General features: G+C 45.3%; 1 protein-coding gene across 6 annotated transcripts in view; it reads right to left on the bottom strand.

The window, feature by feature from the left end:
* Positions 1-27,486, bottom strand: part of sox6 (SRY-box transcription factor 6) — a 428,636-nt gene that overhangs the window by 145,038 nt on the left and 256,112 nt on the right. For 3 of the 6 annotated variants that reach the window (XM_055649876.1, XM_055649879.1, XM_055649880.1), the window contains exon 7: positions 4,244-4,352. In XM_055649876.1, the coding sequence (XP_055505851.1) occupies positions 4,244-4,352 (109 nt within the window). Of the gene's footprint in view, positions 1-4,243; positions 4,356-27,486 lie in introns of all 6 variants that reach the window. The other 3 variants (XM_055649875.1, XM_055649878.1, XM_055649877.1) reach the window with 1 other exon arrangement.

The raw sequence follows: 27,486 nt of genomic DNA, 5'->3' as shown, positions 1-27,486 counted from the left end.
ACTATAGCTTCCATTTATTGGTGATTCAAGGGCCAAGGTGCTACAGGGAAACCAAGGAGGAAGACTTGTGGTACACATCAGTGGCCAGTGGACAAGGCCACTTGAGCCAGTGCAGTGCCAATGATGTGACGAGTGGCAGTGAAATCAAGCAGGAGACCAACGTCATTAAGCTGAATGTAAAATGTGGCTGGTGCACGGTTGATAATATCCTGGCTGGCTGCACAATGGCATGGTATGGCAATTCCAATTAATTGGAACGAGAGATAGACAAAGTGAGAGCAAATAGGAGCAAAGAGGTCCTTCTGCCGTTGTTCAGAGCCTTAGTGAGACCACGCCTGGAGTATTGTGTGCAGTTTTGGTCCCCTAATTTGAGGAAGGACATTCTTGCTATTGAGGGAGTGCAGCGTAGGTTTACAAGGTTAATTCCCGCAATTGCTGGACTGTCATATGCTGAGAGAATGGAGCAGCTGGGCTTGTACCCGCTGGAGTTTAGAAGGATGAGAGGAGATCTCATTGAACCATATAAGATTGTTAAAGGCTTGGACATACTGGAGGCAGGAAACATGTTCCCGATGTCGGGGGAGTCCAGAACCAGGGGCCACAGTTTAAGAATAAGGAGTAAGCCATTCAGAATGGAGACGAGGAAACACTTTTTCTCACAGAGAGTGGTGAGTCTGTGGAATTCCCTGCCTCAGAGAGCTGTGGAGGCAGGTTCGCTGGATGCTTTCAAGAGAGAGTTAGATAAGGCTCTTAAAAATAGCAGAGTCAGGGGATATGAGGAGAAGGCAGGAACGGGGTACTGATTGGGGATGATCCGCCATGATCACATTGAATGGCGGTGCTGGCTTGAAGGGTCAAATGGCCTACTCCTGCACCTCTTGTCTATTGTCTATTGATAGTTTAATTTTGAGTCATCCTAATCTAAACAGCAACATGAAAACCGGCGTGTATCCTGTTTGCATTGATGGTTATCGCAACATTTATTCCAGTGCCACAGGTCAGGCATATTCCCATATCCCCCTTTTTGTCATTCCCTTCAACAACCTATTGAGCTGGGGAGTTCATTTTATTTGCTGTTTATTTAGATCATTTGCCCCGGAACCACATTCCACAAGAGTTCAATACTTTGCTGAATTATATATATGTTCCAAATCTCTGAATTGCTGACTTTACACTTTAGACTTTGGGAGATACAGCGTGGAAACAGGCCCTTCGGCCCACCGAGTCCACGTTCACCCCCTACACTATCCTACACAATTGGGACAATATTCACAATGTTACCAAAGCCTACTAATCTACAAACCTATGCGTCTTTCGAGTGCGGGAGGAAACTGGAGCACCCTGGGAAAATGCTCGTGGTCACAGGGAGAAGGTACAAACTGTGTAAAGACATCAACTGTAACCAGAATGGAACCCTGGTCTCTGGCGCTATAAGGCAGCAGTTCCACCGCTGTGCCACCATGCCTCCCTACTGCAAGGGGCAATTTCCATCTACACGTACTCTGCCCCATTTCTCTTTAATGGTGAAAATATCCATTAAATAATTCTATAATCACCTCTGCACCAATTAAATTGTTCTCACTTTTCAAGTCTTTCTTTGTAATCCTTATTTCTTTACCAAGGTGCATCTTAGTGTATCTGAGCTGTTCGCTCTTTGTATATCAACCTTTCCAAGGAGTAGAGTTCAAAACTATACACAATGAGCTGGTATTAATGCCTCAGCTTTTATATTCTGTGTCTTTTTTCATTAACTCCAGCATTTCTATCAGCTATTTTTTACCTTATGCACTTAAGATACTGCTTTCAACATCTTATGAACCTAAAGCTCCAAGTCTGAATGCCCATCCACATCTTCCCATTCATAGCAGTGGTGTTACTTCTGATTTACCAGATGAACAATGTGTACCATCTCCCGCTTCCTAACAATCAATGCTATCCAGTTCTTTGCAGCCCATGCTATCATTTTATCGATGCCCCTGGAAGGCGGTGTTACAAATGAACAGTGCATTTACTAACAAGGCAAAGTGCAGAGCTAATAGTTATTTGAGTCTTGCCTTCAGATGTGGAAACAACACTTCATATTACTGCATAAACGATTATTACACAAAGCAACAACATGCATTTCAATGTAGAGTCAGTTTTCGGGTTTACGCAACTCAAGTAAAACACAAGGTTAGAAGACAGACAGCATTTACACGGTTACATGGACAGTTACATGGACAGCAAAGGTTGATAGGGATATGGGCCAAATGCAGGCAAATGGGGCGGGCTTAGATGGGGCATCTTGCTCGGCATGGACAAATTGGGACGAAGGGCCTGCTTCCATGCTGTACGACTCTTTGACTCAAACTCAGCAGGTTAGGTAGCATCCTTGGAGGGAACAGGTCATTGTTGTTTCTGGTTGGGACCTTTCTCCAAATAATGAAGATACTAAATGCCAGTTCATCTCAAAACAGGACTATAATCAGCTTCTAATGGATTAGGCAATGCCCGCAGCCTAGAGAAAAACCATACAGTTTCAGATCCCAATTCAATTAACCTGTTATTAAAACGTTTCTCACATTTTTTATTTTCATTTCTATTTATTTTTTCATGCACACTGAATGGACACTGGTTGAGCAACGTTTTTTTGTTTCCTCTGGGTATGCGAATACTCAGGAAATGACAATAAAGATATACAATACAATACAATACAATACAAATACTACATCAATAATTGATATCCAAAGATTACTGGACATTTTATTTAACTTAAGTAATATAATCAGCCTTTCAAATTGCTTCAGCGTTAACATGTGATCAGGAAGTGCATGCAATTTAGTTTAGTTTAGAGATACAGTGTGGAAACACGCCCCACTAAGTCTGCGCCGACCAGCGATCACCCGTACACTAGTTCCACCCTACACTAGGGACAATTAACCTGTGTACTGTACCTGTACGTGTTTGGAATGTGGGAGGAAACTGGAGCACCTGGAGAAAATCCACGTGGTCGCAGAGAGTGTGTGTAATCTCCGTACAAACAGCACCCATAGTCAGGATCGAACAGGGTTGGAGGATAATATTAAATATCTACACTTCTGAGGAATAATGATAGGAATATTGATGTGCTGTTTAAATTGACATCATGGTAACCCAGGCATAGTGGGCTCGAGGGTCCTGTTCCTGGGCTATATAGTTCTATGTTCTATGTTCATGAATGCAACATTATATATATTTTTTAACTATAAAAATTATATATAAACTATTGAATCATTACTCCTGCCCTATATTTTGTAGGGAGTATGTTGAGATTAAGCCTGTAGACACAAGGAACTGCAGATGCTGCTTTACCAATAAAAGACAAGAAAATGCTGGAGGAACTCAGCAGGTCAGGCAGCATCTGCAGAGGGAATGGACAGGTGATGTTTCCATAAGACCATAAGACATAGTCTCCAGTCATTTCCATCCTGCCCCCTCCAAACCCCACACTTCCCTCTCGAATGACCATAAGACAGGAGCAGAATTAGGCTATTCGGCCCATCAAGTCTTCTCCGCCATTTGACCATGGCTGATCTCCAAAGACGCGTAGGTTTGTAGGTTAACTGTAGGAAAATTGTCCCTAATTTGTAGGATAGAACTAGCGTGCCGGGATCGCTGGTTGTTGCGGACTCAGTGGGCCGAAGGGCCTGTTTCCACATTGTATCTCTAAAAAAAAGATGCTGCCTGACCCGCTGAGTTCCTCCAGCACTTTGTGTTTTTGCTCACATCCAAGAGGTCAGGAAGAAGAATAAATAAAAGATTAAACAGAATATACTATTATGAAAAACTAGCGGTTTCTCATTCAAGCTTTCAAAATGTGTAGGAAGGAACTGCAGATGCTGGTTTATTCTGAAGATAGACACAAAATGGTGGAGTAACTGAGCTGGTCAGACAGCATCTCAGGAGAAAAGTTGACGTTGTGCGTTGGTACCCTTCTTCAGACTGAAATATAGATGTTGTAGGTGTGGGGGGAAGCATCTCCTATTCTCCAGAGATGCTGCCTGACTTGCTGAGTTACTCCAGTATTTTGTGTCTACCTTCAGTATAAACCTGCATCTGTAGGATAGTGCTAGTGCGCGGGCATCATTGGGCGGTGCGGACTCGGTGGGCCGAAGGGCCTGTTTCCACTCTGTATCTCTAAACTCACCTAAACTAAACTATTAAGCATTTGAAATGCCTGCTCTGCCTTCCGAGCTGTGAAGCAATGGAGCGCTCTGAAGCTTACCTGGTTTGTATGTTATTCCCGGTGGAAAGAGGAATCCCTGTTGTGCTGCCAGCGTCCGCTGGTCGTGTGGAAAAATCGGGATCATGAGCGGAGGCATGTGACCTTGAACCTGCTAAAGACAACAAGAGGCCTGATCACACACAGAACAAATGCATTTTGACAGCCAGTACACACCAGTGACAGTTCACATGTACTCACAGACGCCAACAATCTCTGCCTTAACCTATTAATCCCGACCAATTTCCTTTCATTACACCAAAAACCCTTTAGGCTACATTGTTTCCCCTTTCGTGTCGGGAGTACAAACTTATTGTTGAAAGCATTTTGTCTAATTTTTCTTGAGGTGAAATTTCCCATACTTTTATTGGATCTTTTCATGTCTAATTCAAGAATGAATAGACAAGGTTTCATGAACAGAGTCTTAGACCGCGGAAACAGGCCCTTCGGCCCAACTTGCCCACGCCGACCAACATGCCCCATCCACACTAGTCCCAGATGACTGCATTTGGCCCATATCCCTCTAAACCTGCCTTAATGCATGTACCCATCCAAATGTTTCTTACAGTAAACATTGCAGTAGTACCTGCCTCAACTACCTCCTCTGGCAGCCCGCACCATACACCCACCACCCTCAATATAAAAAATGTTACCCCTCATTTCCTATTAAATCTGCCCCCCCCCTCACCTTAACCTATGTCCTCTGGTTGTCAATCCCCTTACTCTAGGCAAGATCTTAATTTCCTGTTTGCACTGTATGTTTGTCAAGGGATTATGAATCTGTGTGAACATTCTCGGCAGGTTTACTAAACTCAGTTCACAGTTTGACGGGCAGAATTCCTACTGATGGAAATTGGGTGTTCTTTGCTGATTCTCTGAAACAGGCAAACAGATCACAACCAGGATATATGTCTCCCACAAACTGTTGGCTCCCGACGGCCATAAATGTGTACTATCTATGCGGGTATTTTTAGATGACGAACTTTCTTCCCTCATTTGCCGAGGATGTGACTAGGCCTGGGTTATGGTTCCGGGGGGGTGGGTCAACTAGTCATGCAGCAGAGAAATAGGCCCTTCAGACCAACTTGTCCATGCCACATCCAAGATGCCCCATCCACACTAGACCACCTGTCCACGATTGGCCCATATCCCTCTAAACCTGTGCCCGTCCAAATGTCCTTTAAATGACCAAATGTGCTCCATAATTTGCCTAAGAGTCACTTTCTTCATGGGTGGATACAGGCAATGAATGTTAGCAGATTATTCTTCCATGATCAGAAGCCAGCCTGGTCATTATCCAATATGCACACATTGAAAAAGATCAGGGACAGGGTCCTGTTCTCTTCCCTCTATCCCTATCAACCTAGCTGCTGAGGCAATGGGGGTGTGATTAAGCAACTCTACCTGTCCCAGGTTGAAGCAAGGACATTAACCTGATCTCCAGTTTATGTCACACATTGCAATAACACAGCCGCTAACATAGGCTGCCCGGATTAGAGTGTCGAAACAAAGACTGCAGATGCTGGTTAATCTAGAAAATGACACTGGAGTAATTCAGCAGGTCAGGCAGCAGCTCTGGAGAACATGGATAGGTGGCATTTCGTGTCTGAAGAAGGGTCTCGACATGAAACATCGCCTATCCATGTTCTCCAGAGATGTTGCCTGACCTGCTGAGTTTCTCCTGCACTTTTTGTCTTTTTCTGGATTAGAGGGAGTTATGCCCCTGTCCCACTTAGGAAACCTGAACGGAAACCTCTGGAGACTTTGCGCCCCACCCAAGGTTTCCGTGCGGTTCCCGGAGGTTTTTGTCAGTCTCCCCTACCTGCTTCCACTACCTGCAACCTCCGGCAACCACCTGCAACCTCCGGGAACCGCACGGGAACCTTGGGTGGGGCGCAAAGTCTCCAGAGGTTTCCGTTCAGGTTTCCGTTCAGGTTTCCTAAGTGGGACAGGGGCATTAGCTATGTGTAGAGGTTAGGAAAACTTGGATTTTTTTTCCATGGAGCGGCTAAGTTCATAAAACAAATCCCACGCGCCGATGAATGGGGACACGGGAGACACACGGAACTGCAGATGCTGGAATCATGAGTAAAGCACACAGTGCTGGAGGAACTCAGCGGGTGAGGCAGCATCTGTGGAGTTCGTGGTTTGGAGTTTGAGGTTCGTAAATTAGTTAGGGTTGGCCTGATGGTTGTCGAGAAGAAGCTGTTCCAAAACATGGACATTACACTTACAGAACAGCAGGTTGCGTTATTGGTGATGTCTCAGTGTACCAGACCAGACTGGAGATTTGTATACAAGACCAGACTGCGTACAAGCCAAGATCAGATTCTATGTATAAGGCTAGACTGGAGATGAGTGTACGAGATTAGACTCTGTCTACGACTAGACTGGAGATCGCTTCTCTTGCGTGGCTGCCAATTCTACCTGTTCCGTGCAGTACAAGGACAATATTATTTATACTTCCAAACGTATGGCAAAGAAACCATAGATAACAGCCTCAACTGTTTTTCTTTGGCTATAAAAACACTTATTAATAGCACTGTTATTAGTCAGTCAAATACATGCCACAGATGTTATGAACAGAATACATCAGAACCATCGTGACGGCATGATAAAGATCTCTGCAGCAACCCTGACCACAACTCCATTCATAATTTATCTGCTGATGTTTATCATCTCTACCACAGTTCTGCCTGTCACACATCCTCTGCATCGCTTTGCCAAGAGTAATTGTACATCGAGGCCAAACACAGTGGGTGGTGAGAGACTGTCTGGAGGCGGCCTGGACACCATTTGATGCACCACCATCTTCTCTCTCTTAGTCCTCTTTCTCAACACTAACCTCAAATTGCACATGCTTTAACAACTTGTGTTCGTCTGGAGGTAGACAAAAATGCTGGAGAAACTCAGCGGGTGAGGCAGCAGCTATAGAGAGAAGGAATAGGCGATGTTTCGGGTCGAGACTCTTCTTCAGATTTATGCCGGGGGAGGGGGGGCGGGAAAAAGAAAGGAAGAGGCGAAGACAGTAGACTTATGGGGGAGGGGAAGGGGAGGGGAAGGGGGGAGAAAGCAAAGACTATCTGAAATTGGAGGTCAATGTTCATACCGCTGGGGTGTAAACTACCCAAGTAAAATATGAGGTGCTGTTCCTCCAATTTACGCTAGGCCTCATTCTGGCCATAGAGGAGGCCCAGGACAGAAAGGTCAGATTCAGAATGGGAGGGGGAGTTGAAGTGCTGAGCCACCGGGAGATCAGGTTGGTTAGTGCGAACTGTGTGGAGGTGTTGGGCGAAGCGATCACCAAGCCTGCGTTTGGTCTCGCCGATGTGGAGAAGTTGACACCTGGAACAGTGGATGCAATAGATGAGGTTGGAGGAGGTGCAGGTGAACCTCTGCCTCGCCTGGAAAGACTGCTTGGGTCCTTGGATGGAGTCGAGGGGGGAGGTAAAGCGACAAGTGTAGCATTTCCTGCGGTTGCAAGGGAAAGTACCCGGGGAGGGGGTGGTTTGGGTGGAGTAACGCAGCGTCTCTGGAGAGAAGGAATGGGCGACGTTTCGGGTCAAGACCCTTCTTTAGACCCGAAGAAGGGTGTCTGCAGAAGGGTCTCGACCCAAAACATAATCCATTCCTTCTCTACAGAGATGCTGCCTGTACCTCTGAGTTACACCAGCATTTTCTATCTATCTATCTATAGTTTAGTTTAGATTAGTTTAAAGGTACAGTGTAGAAACAGGCCCTTCAGCCCATCGAGTCTGCACCGACCAGCGATCACCCATTCATATTAGTTCTATGTTATCTCAATTTTGCATCCTAAACACTTGGGGCAATATTACAGAAGCCACTCCCTCTTCTCCCCTCGTCCATCGAGCAAGGGGTACAGAAGTGTGAAAACGCACACGCACACCTTTATCCTGTATCTGTAGACGGCTTGATAGCAATCATGTATAGTCTATCCACTGACTGGATAGCACGCAACAAAAAAGCTTTTCACTGAACCTCGGTACACATGAGACTAAACTAAACCACATATTGCCGCATTATTTGACGGCGGCAAGGGAGAGAAGGGAGGCAGCAGAAATGTTCTTCAATGCGTTGCCTCGAAAGTCGATGAAAATGGGAAACCTGAAGGAGTTTGGAAAGGGTTTAAGTCACTTTCATCCGGCCATAACACATCAGGAAGGGTATTATGTCGAGCCATTTGGAGCGATGAGCACATAGATGGCTTGCTGATCAAATTCTAATCAGATTCAGGATACAACTCCATCAGCAAAACAAAACAGAGAATCTGCCCACTTCATTGCTTTGCACATACATACAGACACTCAATCAGAGCACTTAGAGAATCATCGGGGACAGGCAATATAGGCTGGCAAAGGGCAGGTCACCCTTTACAAATTGAATTAATATTAAACAGAATATTAAACAGAATGGACACTAGAGCAATATGATATCGCTGCCTCTAAAAGCTTTCAGAATGGGTATCATTCTATGCTACATAAGAGATTTGAGAACATTCATAAACCGAATTGTACCCATTTCTGGTGAGCATAGCTCTGGCGCTAACTCTCAAGACCCCACACAAATGGACATGGATCACGTGCAGGCAGGTGGGATTAGTTTAACTTGGCATCATGTTTGGCATGGACATTGTGGGCCGAAGGGCCTGTTCCTGTGCTGGAGTAACTCAGCGGGACAGGCAGCATCTCCAGAGAGAAGGAATGGGTGACATTTTGGGTCGAGAGCCTTCTTCAGCCACCCTTCTACAGCAGAAAGACTATACATAATTACAATCAAGTGTGTACAAATACATGCTGAAGGGAATAATGTTTAGTGCAAGATAAATTGAGAAAGTCCAATTAACGATAATCTGAGGGTCTCCAATGAGGTAGAAGGAGATGCTGGTTTTTGGTGTAAACCAGCATCTGCAGTTCCTTCCTTCACTGTTCCTGTTCTATGTTCTCTACAGTTTTCGGAATGGAAGCAGGTCTTTCGGTCAAACTTGCCCATGACAACCAAGATTCCCCAACTATGCTACCTGCCCTTGTTTGGTCCATATCCCATTCAACCTTTCCAATTCATGTCATTGTAAACATTAATGTTAAATGTTGTTATAGTCCCTGCCTCAATTACTTCCTCTGACAGCTCGTTCCATGTACCTGTGTGTAAAAGCTGCCTCTCGTGTTCCTATTAAATCTTGTCCCTCTCACATTAAGCCTGTGTTCTTGATTCCCCTTAACCTCATGATTTTATAGATGTCTATAAGATCACCTCTCAAGCCTCCTGCAGTTAGTAAGTTTGCAGATGATACCAAAGTTGGTGGAGTTGCAGATAGCGAGGAAAGCTATGATAGTATACAGCAGGATATATGATGAAAATGGGGGATATGGATCACACGCAGGCAGAGATGAGTTGGCCCCAACGCGTCAATCGTGGCATCGGGTTTGGTGTGGACATTGTGGACTGAAGGGCATGTTCTATAGTCCCATTATTCCTCCACAACCTGGTATCATTCCCTACTCCCCACTGCATTGGGGCCAACTCACACACCTGCTACTGAAAAATAAAAAGGATAAAGAATTTCCGATTAGGTTTACGATAATTATGGATTGGGATTAGAGCGGGCCCACAATCCATGATGCTGAATTGGGGCAAGGCCAACTTTGAGGGTATGAGACAGGAACTCGCTCAAGTCGAATGGAGCATGATTGTTTGATGAGAAGGGAATGTCAGGAAAGTGAGAAGTTTTGGGACATGTGCATCCCTGTTAAGAGTGAAGGGCAAGGCAGGTAAACGTAAGGAAGCCTGGATGCCGAGTGAAATTGAGGCTTTGGTCAAGAGTAAGAAGGAGGCATGGGACAGGTCTAGGCAGCTGGTGGAGTTTTGGGAACTACGCAGTAAAATCAGAAGGGCAAAAAAGGGGCCAGGATCTAGCTCTGGCAGACAGCATTAAAGCTAATCGCGAGAGGTTTTATGAGCACAAAGGGAAAAATGGTAACCAGAGAGAGAGTGAGACCTCTCAGGGATTAAAGCGGTCAACTCTGTGTGGAGCAAGGTCCTCGATGAGTATTTCTCTTCTGATTTCACCGTGGACAAAGACTGGGGGTCCGGGGAACTTGGAGTAGTCAATGGAAGTGTCCCGCGAGCTGTTAGTATTAAGGGCCTGTTCCACTTGGCGATTTTTTTCGGCGACTGCTGGCGTCATTGACTGACGTATAAATATTTCAAAATCCAGGGGCGACAACAAAAATGTTGCGACACTTGAGGAAACACCGTGCGTCTATATGCCATCATGCCGCGTCACGCCGCTACTTATTCAGTGACCTGATACGTCTGTCAATGATGCCGGCAGTCGCCGAAAAAATCTCCAAGTGGGACAGACCCTTTACAGTTGAGGAGGTGCAAAGATGCGTATAAAGATAGACAAATCTCCAGGTCCTGATCAGATATATCCAAGGACATTGCGGGAATCTAGAGAGGAAATTGCAGGATTTATGAGTCATCGTTAATTACAGGAGAGGTGCTGGAAGACTGGAGGGTGACAAATGTTTTTGAAAATACGTGCAGGAGGAGGCCATTCGGCCCTTCGAGCCAGCACCACCTGCCTCTATTCAAGAAGGGCTGCACAGAAAATGTTGGGAACTATTTAGGCCAGTGAGCTTAACATCTGTAGTTGGAAAGTTACCAGAGAGCATTCTGAGGGATAGGATGGAGATGGACATAGATGGACAAGGGCAGATTAGGGATAGTCAACATGGTTTTGTACAAGGGAGGTCATGTCTCACAAATCTGATTGAGTTTTTTGAGAATGTGACCAAAGCATTTGATGAAGGCAGAGCTGTAGACGTGTATACTTGATTTTAGTAAAGCATTTGACAGGGTTGTGCATGGTAGGCTGCTCTGGAAGGTTAGATCCCCCGACTATTGGATAGAAAGATACAGCACGAAAACAGGCCATTCTACGTCGACCATCGATCACCCGTTCACACAAATTGTATGTCACTCCACGTTCTCATCCACTCCCTAAACACTAGGGGAAATTTACAGAGAGCAATTAACCTACAGACCTGCATGTCTTTGGGATGTGGGAGGAAACCCATGCGGCCACAGGGAGAACGTGCAAACTCCACACAGACAGCACCTGAGGTCAGGATCGAACCCGGGTCTCTTGCGCTCGGAGGCAGCAGCTCTGCCCCCTGCACCAGTGTGCCGCCCAGTTCTCAGTTGTATAATATAGAATTGATTCATTCACTTTAGACTTTAGAGATATGGTGCGGAAACAGGCCCTTCGGCCCATCGAGTCCGCACCGACCAGCGACCACCCCGTACACTATCCGACAAAGTGCGATTCACGTTTAGACTTTGCACTCAGCTTGAAATCCCAATGAAAATGAAATAAAAATTGAACGTTAATTAAAGGTGCTAATCTAATTTGATGTTCTGCTTTATTTTATTGGTGTTTGATGTCTTTTTTATGTCAGAATTGCCCTGCCGTCCATTGAAACATATCTAATTATTTCCTCTGTCTGATTGTGCCCAGATCATGGTAACTCTTGCATTCAGCCAAATGCAAATGAGTTCAGCAAAAGCTTGAGCCAAAATATACATTTTAAAAAACTTGTGAAAAGTGGTGCAATTCTGAGGGCAATCTGGAGCTGGGCTGCCGATTCTCCAATGAGCCGTAACATCAGTGATCATGCAGTTGGTCATGAATGTAATAAAGTGGAGGGGCGATGCCTAAGGTACTGGTCCAAGCTCTGCCAGCGTTGGGCGAGGAATCGTGAAATAAAACGTTTAGCAGGGGTTTTAACTTGTCAATGGATGTGTTCTGTGCAGGATAGCTCCGGGAGCTGAGGTTAATAAAGGGCGCAGAAAAATCAAACACCTTACCAAATTCGGTTTGAATGAAATTCTCCATTAAACCAGCATGTAATTAAAAAAAGAGAGTTCTCTTGCAATTACCACCACATCAGTGGGGCATGAAATAAGCCAGCTTTTGCTTGTTGCGTTTTTTTCATCTTGGTTCTTTCCTTTTAGTTTTTAGCTGAGGTAAGCTTACACACACGCTCAAAAAAGCAAGCAAATTAAACGCCTTACTTGACAGACCTAATTTACCCTCCCCTGCCTTTCCCTCATAGAAGAAAGGAAGACAGTTTCCCCCAACAAGCTCCCGTCCCTACCCGCACTTCTGCACCCCTGATATCCCCTTCCTTCCGAACCCTTTATGTCAAGTGTCTCAAACTAACAGTCGGCGGCATGCCCAGAAAATTTTTAATTGCTCGAACAAATGCTTTCAACACCCAACTGGAAGATAGAAGAGTAACAGATGCCATTGGAACGGTTCTCCACTGTCTCTTTGCTGCTCGTAAAAATAGCACATTGTTGCACATACAGAGCTTTATCCTTTGTTTCAACCACAGTTAGTGACGTCGCATGCAATTTTCACCCCCTCTTTTTTCTATGCCATCTGCCCTAGAGCTTCATTAAAGATACATGAATGGACTAACTGGTCTGATTTCTTGCAAGGAACAGGTGCTCCTGCCCGTCCCAGTAGACCCACACTAAAGATGCGACTGGAGATTCAGCAGTCTGTAGCAGTCCGTCAGAGAGATTCCCTGTGTGACACTTGCCATCAACCTCGCAATGCAAATAAACTGGCCGGGACAGTAATTAATTTTTTTTCTTAAGGGGTTTTAAATCACCTCTCTCCGAGATGCCAACTGAGAGGATCTGTGACATGGAAATAACAGTATTATAACCACACTCCAATATCAGAGTAATGAGCTCAAATAAAAATGGCCTGGCACAAGATGTTTCGGCTTGTTCTGACTCCTGGATTAAACTTGTTGTTTCTGCCTCAGATCAAGATTTGTAATAAATATGAGAATTCAGCAGAACTAGTCCTAATAAATGAATCCACAGCGAGGGGAGGGGGGGAGGGGAACTCTGTTCCATTCTCAGTGAGATAATGAGATAAGGAAGAGAGTTCCACTTCCGACAGCCCACTGGATATAGATCAGTCCGAAGAAGGGTTTTGGCCCAAAACGTTGCCTATTTCCTTTGCTCCATAGATGCTGATGCACCCGCTGAGTTTCTCCAGCACTTTTGTCTACCTTCGATTTTCCAGCATCTGAAGTTCCTTCTTAAACACTGGATATAGATGTCAGGTTCACGTATATATCAATGATATAGACCCGCCAAAGTCATACAGCGTGGCAACAGGCCCTTCGGCCCATTGCCCATGCCACAAAACATGCCCCTTCCACACTAGTCCCACCTCCTTGCGTTGGGCCCATCAAACTGTGCAACTCCTGCCCCTTCTGTCGTGGTGTAGACTGAGACTGACCGCCCTCCCCCCAATCTGCACATCCCCAATCCTTTCCACTCGACACTTTAATTTCCCGTTTCATGTTAGTTTGGCGGATCAATTTCCCTCCTGGGACAATCTTCTTTTGTCAAGTGTACCGAGGTGCAGTGAAAATTGTTTTCTGTCGTGTGTTCTCCAGTCAGCGGAAAGACTATACAAGATAACAGCCTGAAGTAGGGTCGCACCCGGAAGCACCACCTCTCCATTTTCTCCAGAGATGCCGCCTGATCCGCTGAGTTAGAGACATGGAGTGATACAGCGTGGAAACAGGCCCATCGACCCAATTTGCAAACACCGGCCAACACGTCCCAGCTACACTAGTCCCACCTGCCTGTGTTTGGCAAATTGTCCCTTCAAACCTGTCCTATCCATGTGCCTGTCTAATTATTTCTTAAACATTGGGATAGTCCCTGCCTCAAGTAATTCCTCTGGCAGCTCATTCCATACACCCACCACCCTCTGAATGAAAAAGTTACCACTCAGATTCCTATTAAACCTTTTCCCCTTCACCTTAAACCTATGTCCTCTGGACCTCGATTCACCTATTCTGGGCAAGATACCCTGTGCAGCTACCCAATCTATTCCTCTCATGATTTTATACACCTCTATAAGATCACCCCTCATCCTCCCGCGCTCCAAGGAATAGAGTCCCAGCTACTCAACCTCTTCCTATACTAAGATGCCCACTTCTTGGTGAACAATGCTGCCTGGAAGATCTAGAGGTGGCAAACAAGAAGGCTGTCCACTGTGCAAGCCGGGCCGAACATTTGAAACATAGATGACGGACATGAAAGAAGAAGAAGTGTGTGGGAAATTGAATCTCAATGTATGAAACCCTATTGATCTAACCCAACACTGAGTGAGCAAGGCACAATCAGGCCACCTCTCCTTTGACTGGGACGTTGAACAAAGGGGGGACTGCTCCTTTGCTGGGCACAAAACATCCAACAACATCATATCACAAAACAATGGAGGAGTTGATCACAGTGGCCTTGACAATATTCCTTGTTCAGTTAACAAAAAGGAAACGGATATATGGTTATTATTGCGGGCTTGTCTTTTTGTAGACAACAATATAACATATTGCAATACGGTGGTGTAGCAGTAGAGTTGCTGCCTTACAGCGCCAGAGGCCTGGGTTCCATCCTGACTATGGGTGCTGTCTGTACGGAGTTTGCACGTTCCCCCATGACCTGGTTTCCACCCACACTCCAAAGGTTTGTAGGTTAATCATCCTCTGTAAATTGTCCCTTGTGTATTGGATAGAACTAGTGTACAGCTGATCGATGATCGACGTGAACTCGGTGGAACGAAGGGCCTGTTTCCATGCTGTATCTCTGCACTAAACTAAACTAAACTCCGCCCCAGCACACTGAGATCTGGCGTGGAATGTCAGGTAGATAAATATATATTGGCATATTTCTAAATGACCCTTATGGTAGCTCCTCGATGGTATAAACTTGATCATTTGGATTTCCAATTGATCGAAACAATTTAGTTGTTCAATGTACAGGATATCTCAGCCCTCGGTAATAAATAACAATGACACAATTTGGCTGCAAATTTTCAAACTTCACATCCGAGAGTGGTGGGTGCTTAGAATGCACTGCCAGGCCTAGTGATGGAGGCAGATAGGACAGCAGTGTTTCAGAGACTTTTGGATCGGCACATGGATATGCAGGGAGTGGGAGGATATGGACCACGTGCAGGAAGATGAGATTAGTTTAACTTGGCATCATGTTCGCTACAGACATCACGTTCGATACGGTGTAGGAAGGAACTGCAGATGCTGGTTTAACCCAGAGATAGACACAAAAAGCTGGAGTAACTCAGCGGGACAGGCAGCATCTCTGGAGAGAAGGAACAGGGTGACGTTTCGGGTCGAGATGTTTCGAGTCTTCGGGTCTGAAGAAGGGTCATGACCAGAAAACGTCACCCAGTCCATCTCTCCAGAGATGCTGCCTGTCCTGCTGAGTTACTCCTGCATTTTGTGTCTTCACTGTTTGACGTTCGATGTTCAGTCAAGGAACACCAATTGTAAACTGAGTGACAAGGGACGGTTAAGGTGACAACTTTGCGTAAAACTTGACGCATGTGGAGGTCCCGTGAACAAGTGGGTGGCTGGGGCCACTGATCATTTTTCACCTTTTCCCTGACGTCACTGATTCAGGCTGGTTACAATCCCATAGGTGGTGGTCAGGACCACATGCCTAGGTGTGGTCCTAAGCAGCAAGCTTGAAAGGCAGGTGGGCAAAGTGGGCATCAGACCAAAACAACCACCCCATGCATCAGGAGATGAGGGTGGGCTATGCCTGCTAGCTTGCCCAACAATGCCCTCAGCCGATAAATGAATGAAAACACATGGAGCTCAAGGCGAGAAATAGTTTCTCTCCCTTGACCGGTTGAGTTGAAACTGACACAAATGACCAGAGTAACTCAGCGGGCCAGGCAGTAACTCTGGAGAACATGCACAGGTGTTATTCCCTTTATCCTGTATCTATACACTGTGGGCGGTTTGATTGTAATCGTGTATAAGAAGGAAACTGCAGATGCTGGAAAATCGAAGGTACACAAAAATGCTGGAGAAACTCAGCGGGTGCAGCAGCATCTCTGGAGCGAAGGAAATAGGCAACGTTTCGGCCTGAAACGTTGCCTATTTCCTTTGCTCCATAGATGTTGCTGCACCCGCTGAGTTTCTCCAGCATTTTTGTGTACTTTGATTGTCATCATGTTTAGTTTATCTGATGACTGGAGAGCACGCAATAAAAAATCTTTTCACATTACAGGTGACAGTAAACTAAACCAAAACCAAAAAGGTTCATAAGATATAGGTGTAGAATTAGGCCATTCGGCCCATCGAGTCTACTTTGCCATTCAATCATGGCTGTTCTATCTTTCCCTCTCAACCCCATTATCATGTCTTCTTTCCATAGGGGTTTGGATTGGGACCCTTTACCAGACACTTCCCGGCCAGAAACGTCACCAATCCATGTTCTCCACAGATGCTGCCTGGCCCGCTGAGTTATTCCGCCACTTTTGTGTTCTTTTTGTAAACCGGCATCTGTCCATTAGGGCAGCGCTGAAGAAAGTTTAGTGTTCTCTACTCTTTACTTTAGACTTTGGAGATACAGCACGGAGACAGACCTTTGGCGCACCTAGTCCGTGGTGACCAGCGATCACCCCGTACACTAATCAACACACACCAGGGACAAGTTTACAACATACCAAAGCCAATCAACATACAAACCTGTATGTCTTTGGAGTGCGGGAGGAAACAGGAGCACCCGGAGGGGGGAACGTACAAACTCCATACAGACAGCACCCATAGTCGGGATCAAAGCTGGGTCTCTGGCGATGTGAGGCAGCAACTCTACCGCTGAGCCACTGTGCTGCCCCTAGGTTGTGTATCAGCAGTGTTACTTTAAAAAGTCAACACAGATTCACTGAATATTAAATTGCAAAGACCCGCATTAATACTTAATATTACCACAGATTAATCCATCACAGTGTTGTCAATTAAATATTATTGTTAAGAAGCACTAGTTTGTTAAAACCACATAAAAATGCAAGCGAGGAAAATTGCTGTGTATTTATTACTCCTGCAGGATCCATTTGCAGGGGTTTTACGGAGATATCAGTGGGAAAATATGCATATTCTCAGCACATTGTTATCCCCGGGTGAGCGTTTCTTTGGCTGCAAGTGCAACTTGTGAAAAAAAGCCCAAAGAACTAAGTGAGCCTAAATTTAATCAGAAACAAACACTCATCACTACAAAAGTGAAGAGTTGACTATTATGCAAATTGCCACTGTCAGTGGCCACTGACCCATTATGGTTAATGAGAAAAAGCTGAAAGATGTTGGCTTTTTTTATGCCTCTCTTCTTTTTGTTTATAATGCAGTCCAGATGAGGCTCTCTAAAGCAGAGCCAACATTAGGGGAATCGTTGACAGCATATTGCAGAAACATGTTTAACACCAAAAAGTAATAATAGGATATGCAGTTCATTACTATTTATAGGAGTTCAAGAATAGAAGTCCCACTACCGCGACAGGCCCACTGTGTACTTGGGTCGCCTGCCTCAAAACCTAAAGGCTTACGTTCCAGCGCACCCTGGTTTTGCATGGGGATTGTCAATGCCACATCTGATGTGTTCTGACACACATACAAGAGGGTTTTGATGGGGCTGCCAACAAGCGGCTGGGCTTGGTTCCTCCTTGGTGGAGATCTCTCGTTCGACGTCTCAGCTCCCTCTGTGCAGAGGGAGGTCTGGCTCACCCGACCGACTCAGTGTTCTCGGACCAGGAGAGATCTTCAGTGATGTGCACGCCCAGGAATTTGAAGCTCTTGACCCTCTCCGCCATCGACCCGTTGATATGGATGGGACTATGGGTCCCCATACTACCCCTTCCAAAGTCCACAATCTATATACCAATAAAAGATTCTTCACCATTAACTGTGTTGATATCCCTATAAACCTTTCCTATCCATGCACCTGTCCAAGTGTCTTTTAAATACGTGTTATAGTACCTGCCTCAACTCCCTCCTCTGGCAGCTCGTTCCATGTACATTCCACCCTCAGGGTGAAAAAGTTGCCCTTCAAATTCCTATTAAAACTTTCCCCTTTCACATGAAATCTATGTCCTTTAGTTTTGATTCCCCTTCCCTGGGTAAAAGACTCTGTGCATTCACCCTATCAATTCCCTCATGATTTTTTACACCTCGATAAGATCACCTCTCAGCCTCCTGCGCTCCAAGGAATAAATGTCGACTATAATTAGTGCATTCCATGCCAGGGCATTGTGATGCAAGCATTGCAGTCAAGCTTGGAAACGGATCATGTGCTGGTCATTTTAGAGGGAGCAAGTTTTACGTTTAGGTCGGTTATTGTCACTTGTGCTGAGGTACAGTGAAACGCTTTGTTTTGCATGCTATCCAGTCAGATCAGCTAATACTATACATCAATATAATAAAGTCGAACTCAAGCACAGCAGAGCAGATGTTTAGTTTAGTTTAGAGATACAGCATGGAAACTGGCCCTTCGGCCCACTGAGTTCACACCAACCAGCAAATCCAACCACACTAACAGTACCCCACACACATTAGAGACAATTTACAATTTTACCAAGCCAATTAGACAATTTACAAACCATATAACCATATAACCATATAACAATTACAGCACGGAAACAGGCCATCTCGGCCCTACAAGTCCGTGCCGAACAACTTTTTTTCCCTTAGTCCCACCTGCCTGCACTCATACCATAACCCTCCATTCCCTTCTCATCCATATGCCTATCCAATTTATTTTTAAATGACACCAATGAACCTGCCTCAACCACTTCCACTGGAAGCTCATTCCACACCGCTACCACTCTCTGAGTAAAGAAGTTCCCCCTCATATTACCCCTAAACTTCTGTCCCTTAATTCTGAAGTCATGTCCTCTTGTTTGAATCTTCCCTATTCTCAAAGGGAAAAGCTTGTCCACGTCAACTCTGTCTATCCCTCTCATCATTTTAAAGACCTCTATCAAGTCCCCCCTTAACCTTCTGCGCTCCAGAGAATAAAGACCTAACTTATTCAACCTATCTCTGTAACTTAGTTGTTGAAACCCAGGCAACAAACCTGCACGTGTTTGGAGTGTGGCAGGAATCCGGTGCACCTGGAGAACCCACGCGACCACAGGTAGAACATACAAGACAGCACCTGTAGTCAGGATTCAACCTGGGTCTTTGGCGCCGTGAGGCAGCAACTCTAACGCTGCACCACCGTGCCGCCCATGGGGGTCGTCGCTGGTCGGTGGTGACTCGATGGGCCGAAGGGCCTGTTTCCGCACGATATCTCTAATCTAATCTAAAGGACAAGCGCTCCCAACCAGCCAATACACAGAAGAGTGCCATGTAGTCGTTTCATTCATCCTGTTGTACCCAATGCTCAGACAGAACCCGTTCCCATGGCCATGCAGCTGAGAGAGGGAAGGCGGCACGTGGGAGGAAGTACCATTGTGGGTGGAAATCCCTTCACTCTAATTGTAGTGAGAGAAAAACAATAACTAATTCTAAACTTGTCTTTGGTACTTTGTAATAAAATGGATTGAGATGCGATGAACACGATAGTATTACAGATATAATTATAGTGGGTGGATACTCAAGTTTCCCAACCAGAAGAAATCTGAACTTTAAAACGTCACACGTGGAAACTATTTCAAGGATAGTGAAATGATCTTTCTCATAAATAAGAATTAAAGGGATTTTGTTGGCTAATGATCGGTGCCTTGGTATGAAATTCATTATCTGAAACTTCCATTAGATGGGGAGCAGGTTCTTCATGAAATGTTTGAAGAAGGTAGGTGGTGCAGCGATAGAGTTGCTGCCTTACAGCGCCAGAGACCCGGGTTCGATCCTGACCATGGGTATAGATTTAATACATTCTCCCTGTGACCACGTGGGCTTTCTCCAGGTGCTCCGGTTTCCTCCCACACTCCAAAGACGGACAGGTTTGTAGGTTAATTGGCTTTGGTAAAAATTGTAAATGGTTCCTCGCGTGTGGGTGTGTAGGATAGTGCTAGTGTACGGGGTGATCACTGGTTGGTGCAGACTCGGTGGGCCGTAGGGCCTATTTCCGCACTGTATCTCGAAAGTCTAAAGCCCCCTGTCCCACTTAGGAAACCTGAACGGAAACCTCTGGAGACTTTGCGCCCCACCCAAGGTTTCCGTGCGGTTCCCGGAGGTTGCAGGTGGTTGCCGGAGGTTGCAGGTAGTGGAAGCAGGTAGGGAGACTGACAAAAACCTCCGGGAACCGCACGGAAACCTTGGGCGGGGCACAAAGTCTCCAGAGGTTTCCGTTCAGGTTTCCTAAGCGGGACAGGGGCATAAAGGAGTTATCCAAAGAAGGCTTGTAATTTGTTCTGTAATTTATAATTTTGTTCTGATAGTAAATCTTTGTTCTTTGATCTTTTGTGCAGTGATTTCTCCAAAAGTCACCATATATCCTACAAGGCTCTCTGAAATTCCCACCCACTGTAATTCCATCATTAAATCGCCCAGCTCCCATTTGAAGGAACCTGTTGACACACATTTCTATGAACACACTTATATGGTCTAACAAAATTTTCCTCATTCTTATTAATTTCACCTTCTTTGGCTAAGTTTCTATTTATTTACAGAGAAGTGTCCTGACCCGAAATGTTGTCTGTCCATTTAATTCCTCAGATAAAGGTACCCAGGGAACTGCAGAAGCATGTTTTGAGAGATATGGGACAAATCCAGGCAGGTGTGACTAGATGGTCGGTGTGGGCCGAATGGCCTGTTTCCATGCTGAATGACCACATGTTTCTATTACTCCATGACCATTCAGACGTCTGATAACAGAGGGGAAGAAGCTGCTCCTGAGTCTTGTGCTTTCAAGCTTCTGCACCTTCTGCCGGACGAGAGCGGGGAGAAAAAGGAATGAATGGGGTAGGATAATATAGGCACAAAATGCTGGAGTAACACAGCGGGACAGGCAGCATCTCTGGATAGAAGAAATGGGTGATGTTTCGGGTTGAGACCCTTCTTCAGACTGAGAGTAAGGGGAAAGCTTGTACTCGCTAGAATTTAGAAGATTGAGGGGGGATCTTAATAGAAACTTACAAAATTCTTAAGGGGTTGGACAGGCTAGATGCAGGAAGATTGTTCCCGATGTTGGGGAAGTCCAGAACAAGGTGTCACAGTTTAAGGATAAGGGGGAAATCTTTTAGGACCGTGATGAGAAAAATATTTTTCACACAGGGAGTGGTGAATCTCTGGAATTCTCTGCCACAGAAGGTAGTTGAAGCCAGTTCATTGGCTATATTTAAGAGGGAGTTAGATGTGGCCCTTGTGGCTAAAGGGGGTATGGAGAGAAGGCAGGTACAGGATACTGAGTTGGATGATCAGCCATGTTCATATTGAATGGCGGTGCTGACCTGAAGGGCCGAATGGCCTACTCCTGCACCTATTTTCTATGTTTCTATGAGAGGGGGTCACAGAGATATGGAAGGGTAAGGTGTGAAAACGAGAGGTCCTTCTCCCCTGACTCGCAGCCTGAAGAAGGGTCTTGACCCGAAACGTCACCCATTCCTTCCATCCAGAGATCCTGCCTGTCCCGCTGAGTTACTCCAGCTTTTTGTATCTATTTTTGATTATGTTTGGCTGCTCTTCCCAGAGAAGGGTCTACTATCTCCATTTGGGAAAGCTGCCAATAAACAAACAGCACCAGTGGGGGTCTTTCCCGAATGGAGAAAAAGAAAAGTTGAAAGAAAATCACTTTCGTTGCCACCTGAGCTCAAGCAATGAATAGTGCGGATAGAATTCTGGCCATGGACAAATAACAGCATTGTTCCCAAAGTCTTTGTTATTCCCTTGGCTTCCAGATGAAAATCAAGATAAAACATCTTGCCTCAATCCTCCTGCTTTCTAGTGAACTCCACAGCAATAAAGACCAGGTTTCCTCTCTTTAAAAAGCAAACAAAATCTATTTTTTAAATGCACTCAACAAAATTGCTTGACTGCTAAATTGCCCATGGGGGGAAAAAGGGCAAATGGACATAGAAATGATCAGCCGGTAACAAAGGCTTTCTGCCCAGCCTAGACTGGTGCTAATCAACCTCCTCCTGTCTGTAAGGATGGCTTACATACTGCAGGAAATGCCTGTTTAACTGGCAGGTAGGAGATTAAATCTACAGCTGCTGTAACACAATCTACACTCGGTTAGCTAGGCTTACTTGAAGTCCCACAAACACATAATTTGTTTATGTTGTACCAGCAATCTTTGACAAAGAGACTGTCTATCTGAGACAAATGTGGTTAAACCCATTTATTGTATTATTTCTGCCGCACAGCACAGCCTTCTCTCCGAGTGAGGGACTGAGCCAGCCCACCGTACTCCAGCGGGCTTTACCGAGCTCTGGGGAGGCCACATTTGGATTATTGCGAGCAGCCTTGGTCCCCATATCTGAAGAAGGATGCACTGGTACTGGAGAGGGTCCACAGGAGGTTTACGAGAACGATCCCAGGGATGATTGGGTTAATGTATGATGAGCGTTTGGCGGCACTGGGCCTGTACTCACTGGAGTTTAGCAGGATGAGGGGGTCCTCATTGAAACATACCAGACAATGAAAGTCCTAGAGAGAGTGGGTGTGGAAAGAGTGTTTCCAGTAATAGGGCAGTCTAGAACCAAAGGACACAACTTCAGAATAAATGGATGGACCTTCAAAATGGAGATGAGGAGGAATTTGTTTCACCACAGGGTGGTGAATTTGTGGAATTCATTGCCACAGATAGCTGTGGAGGCCAAGTCAATGGGTATTTTTAAAGATCGATATAAGTTCTTGATTTATCCGGGCCTCAGATTCATAGTTTGGAAAGGTTTAGAGGGACATGGACCAAATGTGGGCAGGTGGGACTGGCTGAGATGGGACATCTGGGTCAGCACGAGCGAGTGGGGTTGAAGGGCCTGTTTCCACGCTGTAGGACTCTATGACAGCAACAATAATTCATCAACAAGGCCTCTATGAGTCACATATTATTCCACAATCCTATCAGTGCGTTTGTTCCACCGGTGTCAACCAATTTTACCTCAGGTGACAAATTATAGGTGTTATTTAGCAATGCTTTCATTCAATTGTGATGACTATGGGTATTTTAAAAATATGTTAATAGTGGAGAGAGGGAATGAGGATGTAATTCGAGGTGGCAGCTCAAATGGCAACCTTAACCTGTTTTTTTCCCTTTTTCCTTCCGCCCACAATATTTAATATGAAAAAGAACATGTGATTCTGTTCCATTCTGTTTGTAGTTTGTTTGGTTGTTTGTTTGTTTGTCTTTTTGCACAAAGTCCGCGAGCATTGCCACTTTTGATTTCACTGCACATCTCGTATGTGTATGTGTATGTGACGAATAAACTTGACTTGACTTGAGAACATCGACACACTTTACAAATCCACCCATTCACCCCCGATAATCCTGAACATTTCTTTTAGTAACTTCTATAAATATCACAAAAGCAATTGGCGAATAACCTACCATAATAATAATAATAATACATTTTATCTGTGGGCGCCTTTCAAGAGTCTCAAGGATACCTTACAAAAATTTAGCAGGTAGAGGAAAAACATGTAAGGGGAATGAAATAAATAGTAGAGACATGACTAGTACACAAAGTAAAGACAGAATTCAATTCAAAGCACAATATGAGGCAATTCAAGCACAGATGAAAAGGGAGGGGGACGTGGGGCTAAGGACAGGCAGAGGTGAAGAGATGGGGCTTGAGGCGGGACTGGAAGATGGTGAGGGACACGGAATTGCGGATCAGTTGGGGGAGGGAGTTCCAGAGCCTGGGAGCTGCCCTGGAGAAGGCTCTGTCCCCAAAACTGCGAAGGTTGGACTTGTGGATGGAGAGGAGACCGGCTGATGTAGATCTGAGGGACCGTGAGGGTTGGTAGGGGGAGAGGAGGTCAGTGAGATATGGGGGGGGGGGGGGGCAGATGGTGGAGGGCTTTGTAGGTGAGGATCAGGATTTTGTACCATAGACATAAAAAACATGACATGACCACATAATACAATAATATCACCAATTAAATATTTTGTTGATCTCCATCCCTTCTATTCTTTTAAAGCTCCAGCACTCGGAAGCACAGGCATCCCATACCAGTGCCAGTATTAAACCCAATGCGCAGGAGGGAAATTAGCATTGATTTCAAAGCTTTTCGTCATTAACAAACAGATATAATTTTACTGAGACTATTCTCATTAAATAGCTCACCCAGCCAGGAAAAATGTTAAATGATCCTTTTGGTTTAATAAAATATAATTAAAAATGTTGCACAATGTAAAATAGAATCTAATAACTGTAAATGGGAAATAAAGTGTGGATACACGTTATAACTGCCTGCTGTAATTGGACACGTTCACCACTTATATTGTCGTTCTTTCCATCTCCTTGAATAATCGGTCCCACCTCGCTGGGACAACATCAACTGGAAGATTATTCTTAAAGATGAATCCTCAAACTAGGAAGTTCGGCATGTTCCCCAACAACTCTCTCTAACTTCTCCAGGGGATGCATTTCACCGGGATGCATCACAGCACGGTTTGGGAACAGCTCCATCCAAGACCGCAAGAAATTGCATAGTTGCGGACGCAGCCCAGACCATCACACAAACCAACCTCCCTTCCATCGACTCATCCACACTTCACGCTGGCCACCAGCATAATCAAGGACCAGTCTCACTCCCTCTGCTCCCCTCTCCCATCAGGCAAGAGGTACAGGTTGAAAATACATACCTCCAAATTCAGGGACAGTTTCTTCCCAACGGTTATCAGACAACTCAGTGGTCAAAGAAACATAGAAACATAGAAAATAGGTGCAGGAGTAGGCCATTCAGCCCTTCGAGCCTGCACCGCCATTCAATATGAGCATGTCTGATCATCAAACTCAGTATCCTGTACCTGCCTTCTCTCCATACCCCCTGATCCTTTAGCCACAAGGGCCACATCTAACTCCCCCTTAAATATAGTCCTATCAACAGCTAGAGTATGGTCCTGACCTCCCATCTACCTCATTGGAGAACCTAGGACTATCTTTAATCAGACTTTATCAGTCTTTGTATCTTGCACTAGATGTTGTTCCCTTTATCCTTTGTCTGTGCCCTGTAGACTGCTTAATTGTATTCATATAGTCTTTTCGTTGACTGAATAGCACGCAAACAAAAGCTTTTCACTGTACCTCGGTACACATGACAATAATGAACTAAATTAAATTAAACTATTACAATTCACTAAATGACTTCTTGGAGCGCGTGAGGCTGAGGGCTGATTTTATACAGATGAAGGGCGTGGATTTGGTGGACCAAAGGGCCTGGTTCAATGCCGTATCTTTCAATCAATTCTTCCCATGTCATTGCTCATTGAATTTACTAAACAGTACTAGAAGTAAAATAGAGGATGTTATATGTGTGTGGAACTCTGAGACCCACAGGCATGATAGGTACTGTGTTCAAGAAGGAACTGCAGATGCTGGAGAAACACAGCGGATGCGGCAGCATCTATGGAGCGAAGGAAATAGGCGACGTTTCGGGCCGAAACCCTTCTTCAGACATGCAGATAGGTACAGTAGTCAGTGTCTATTTTCCCGGGGTGGAAATACCAAATACTAAAGTGTACAGCTTTAAGGTGAGATGGGGAAAGTTGAAAGAAGATTTACGAGGAAAGATATTTTAGACAGAGGACGCACAGTACCTGGAGTTTGCTGCCAAGAATAATGGCGATAGCAGGTACAACAGCAAGATTGAAGAAGCATTTAGACAGACACGTGGACAGGGAGGGAATAGAGGGATATGACCAACCAACATTGTGGTTGGCTCTCGTTCTATTTTATAGACAAATAGGAGCCAGTACATTCATTGTGCCTTGCTGTGTCCGAAGAAGGGTCCTGACCAGAAACATGGTATTTCCATTCCCTCCACAGATGCTGCCTGACCTGATGCATTCCTCCAGCACTTTGTGTTTTACTCAAGATTCCAGCACCTGCAGTTCCTTGTGTCTTAAGAAGGAACTGCAGATGCTGGAAAATCGAAGGTACACAAAAATGCTGGAGAAACTCAGCGGGTGCTGCAGCATCTATGGAGCGAAGGAAATAGGCAACGTTTTGGGCCGAAACCTGAGGAAGGGTTTCGGCCCGAAACGTTGCCTATTTCCTTCACTCCATAGATGCTGCTGCACCCAATGGGTTCCTTGCTTAGTTTAGCTTAGAGATACAGAGCAAAAACAGGCCCTTTGGCCCACTGAGTCCACGCTGACCAACGATCCCCATACACTAACACTATCCTATTAGGAAGCCAATTAGCCCACAAACCTGTACGTCTTTGGAGTGTGGAAGGAAGCCAGAGATCCCGAAGAAAACCCACGCAGGTCACGGGGAGAACGTACAAACTCTGTACAGACAAGCAGAGCCGTAGTCAGGATCGAACCCGGATCTCTGGCGCTGTAAGGCAGTAGCTCTACCACTGCGCCACCACGCAACCCCTATTGCTGTTGTTGCTGCTGTTGGTGTGGGCGTCTATAGCTGATGGTCGTGTTGTACGCTGTTTAAGTTATTTAAGGTAGAAACAGGGAACTGCAGATGCTGGTTTATTTTTAAAAAAAGCACAAAGTGCCTATCAGTCTGGAGAGGGGCCTGACCTGAAACGTCACCTCTCCATGTTCTTCAAGGATATTGCCTGACCCGCTAAGTTATCCCAACACTTTGTGTCCTTTTTAGGCTATTCAAGAGCCTGACCACCTAATTTATTCAATCCGTTTTATTTCTTTAAACTTAGCAATCTTTCTGTAATACTAAAAATGAGAAAGTCTAGTTTAGAATTTACTGTACAGTCTACACTGCACTGTGCCTGAAACAATGGCGCAGTGGCAAAGTTGCTGCCTTACGGCGCCAGAGACTCGCATTCGATCCTGACCACGGGTGCTGCCTATGCGGAGTTTGCACGTTCTCCCTGTGACTATGTGGGTTTTCTCCGGGTGCTCCGGTTTCCCCCCACACTCCAAAGACGTGTAGATTAATCGTTTTTGGTAAAATTGTAATCCTAGAGTGTGGGATGGTGCTAGTGTACGGGGTGATCTCCAGGTCAGCACGGACTCGATGGGATGAAGGGTCTGTTTCCGCCTTGTACATCTAAAGTCTTAAAGTCCAAAAAGTTGTAAAAAACGCACAAATACGCACAGAAACGTTTGCTGAAGGGCCTGCTCCCGTGCTGTACTGTGCTGAGCTGTGTCCCACGTACTATTTGAGGCAGGAGGAGGTGAACGTGGGTACTTGATTCTTTCTCATCCCGGCTATTTAGCCGTCTATCTGCAACCCCCAC

Source organism: Leucoraja erinacea, chromosome 18 (assembly GCF_028641065.1).
Source record: "Leucoraja erinacea ecotype New England chromosome 18, Leri_hhj_1, whole genome shotgun sequence".
NCBI lineage: Eukaryota > Metazoa > Chordata > Chondrichthyes > Rajiformes > Rajidae > Leucoraja > Leucoraja erinaceus.
Note: the sequence above shows the minus strand (reverse complement) of the source record. Positions and strands in the feature narration are given on the sequence as shown.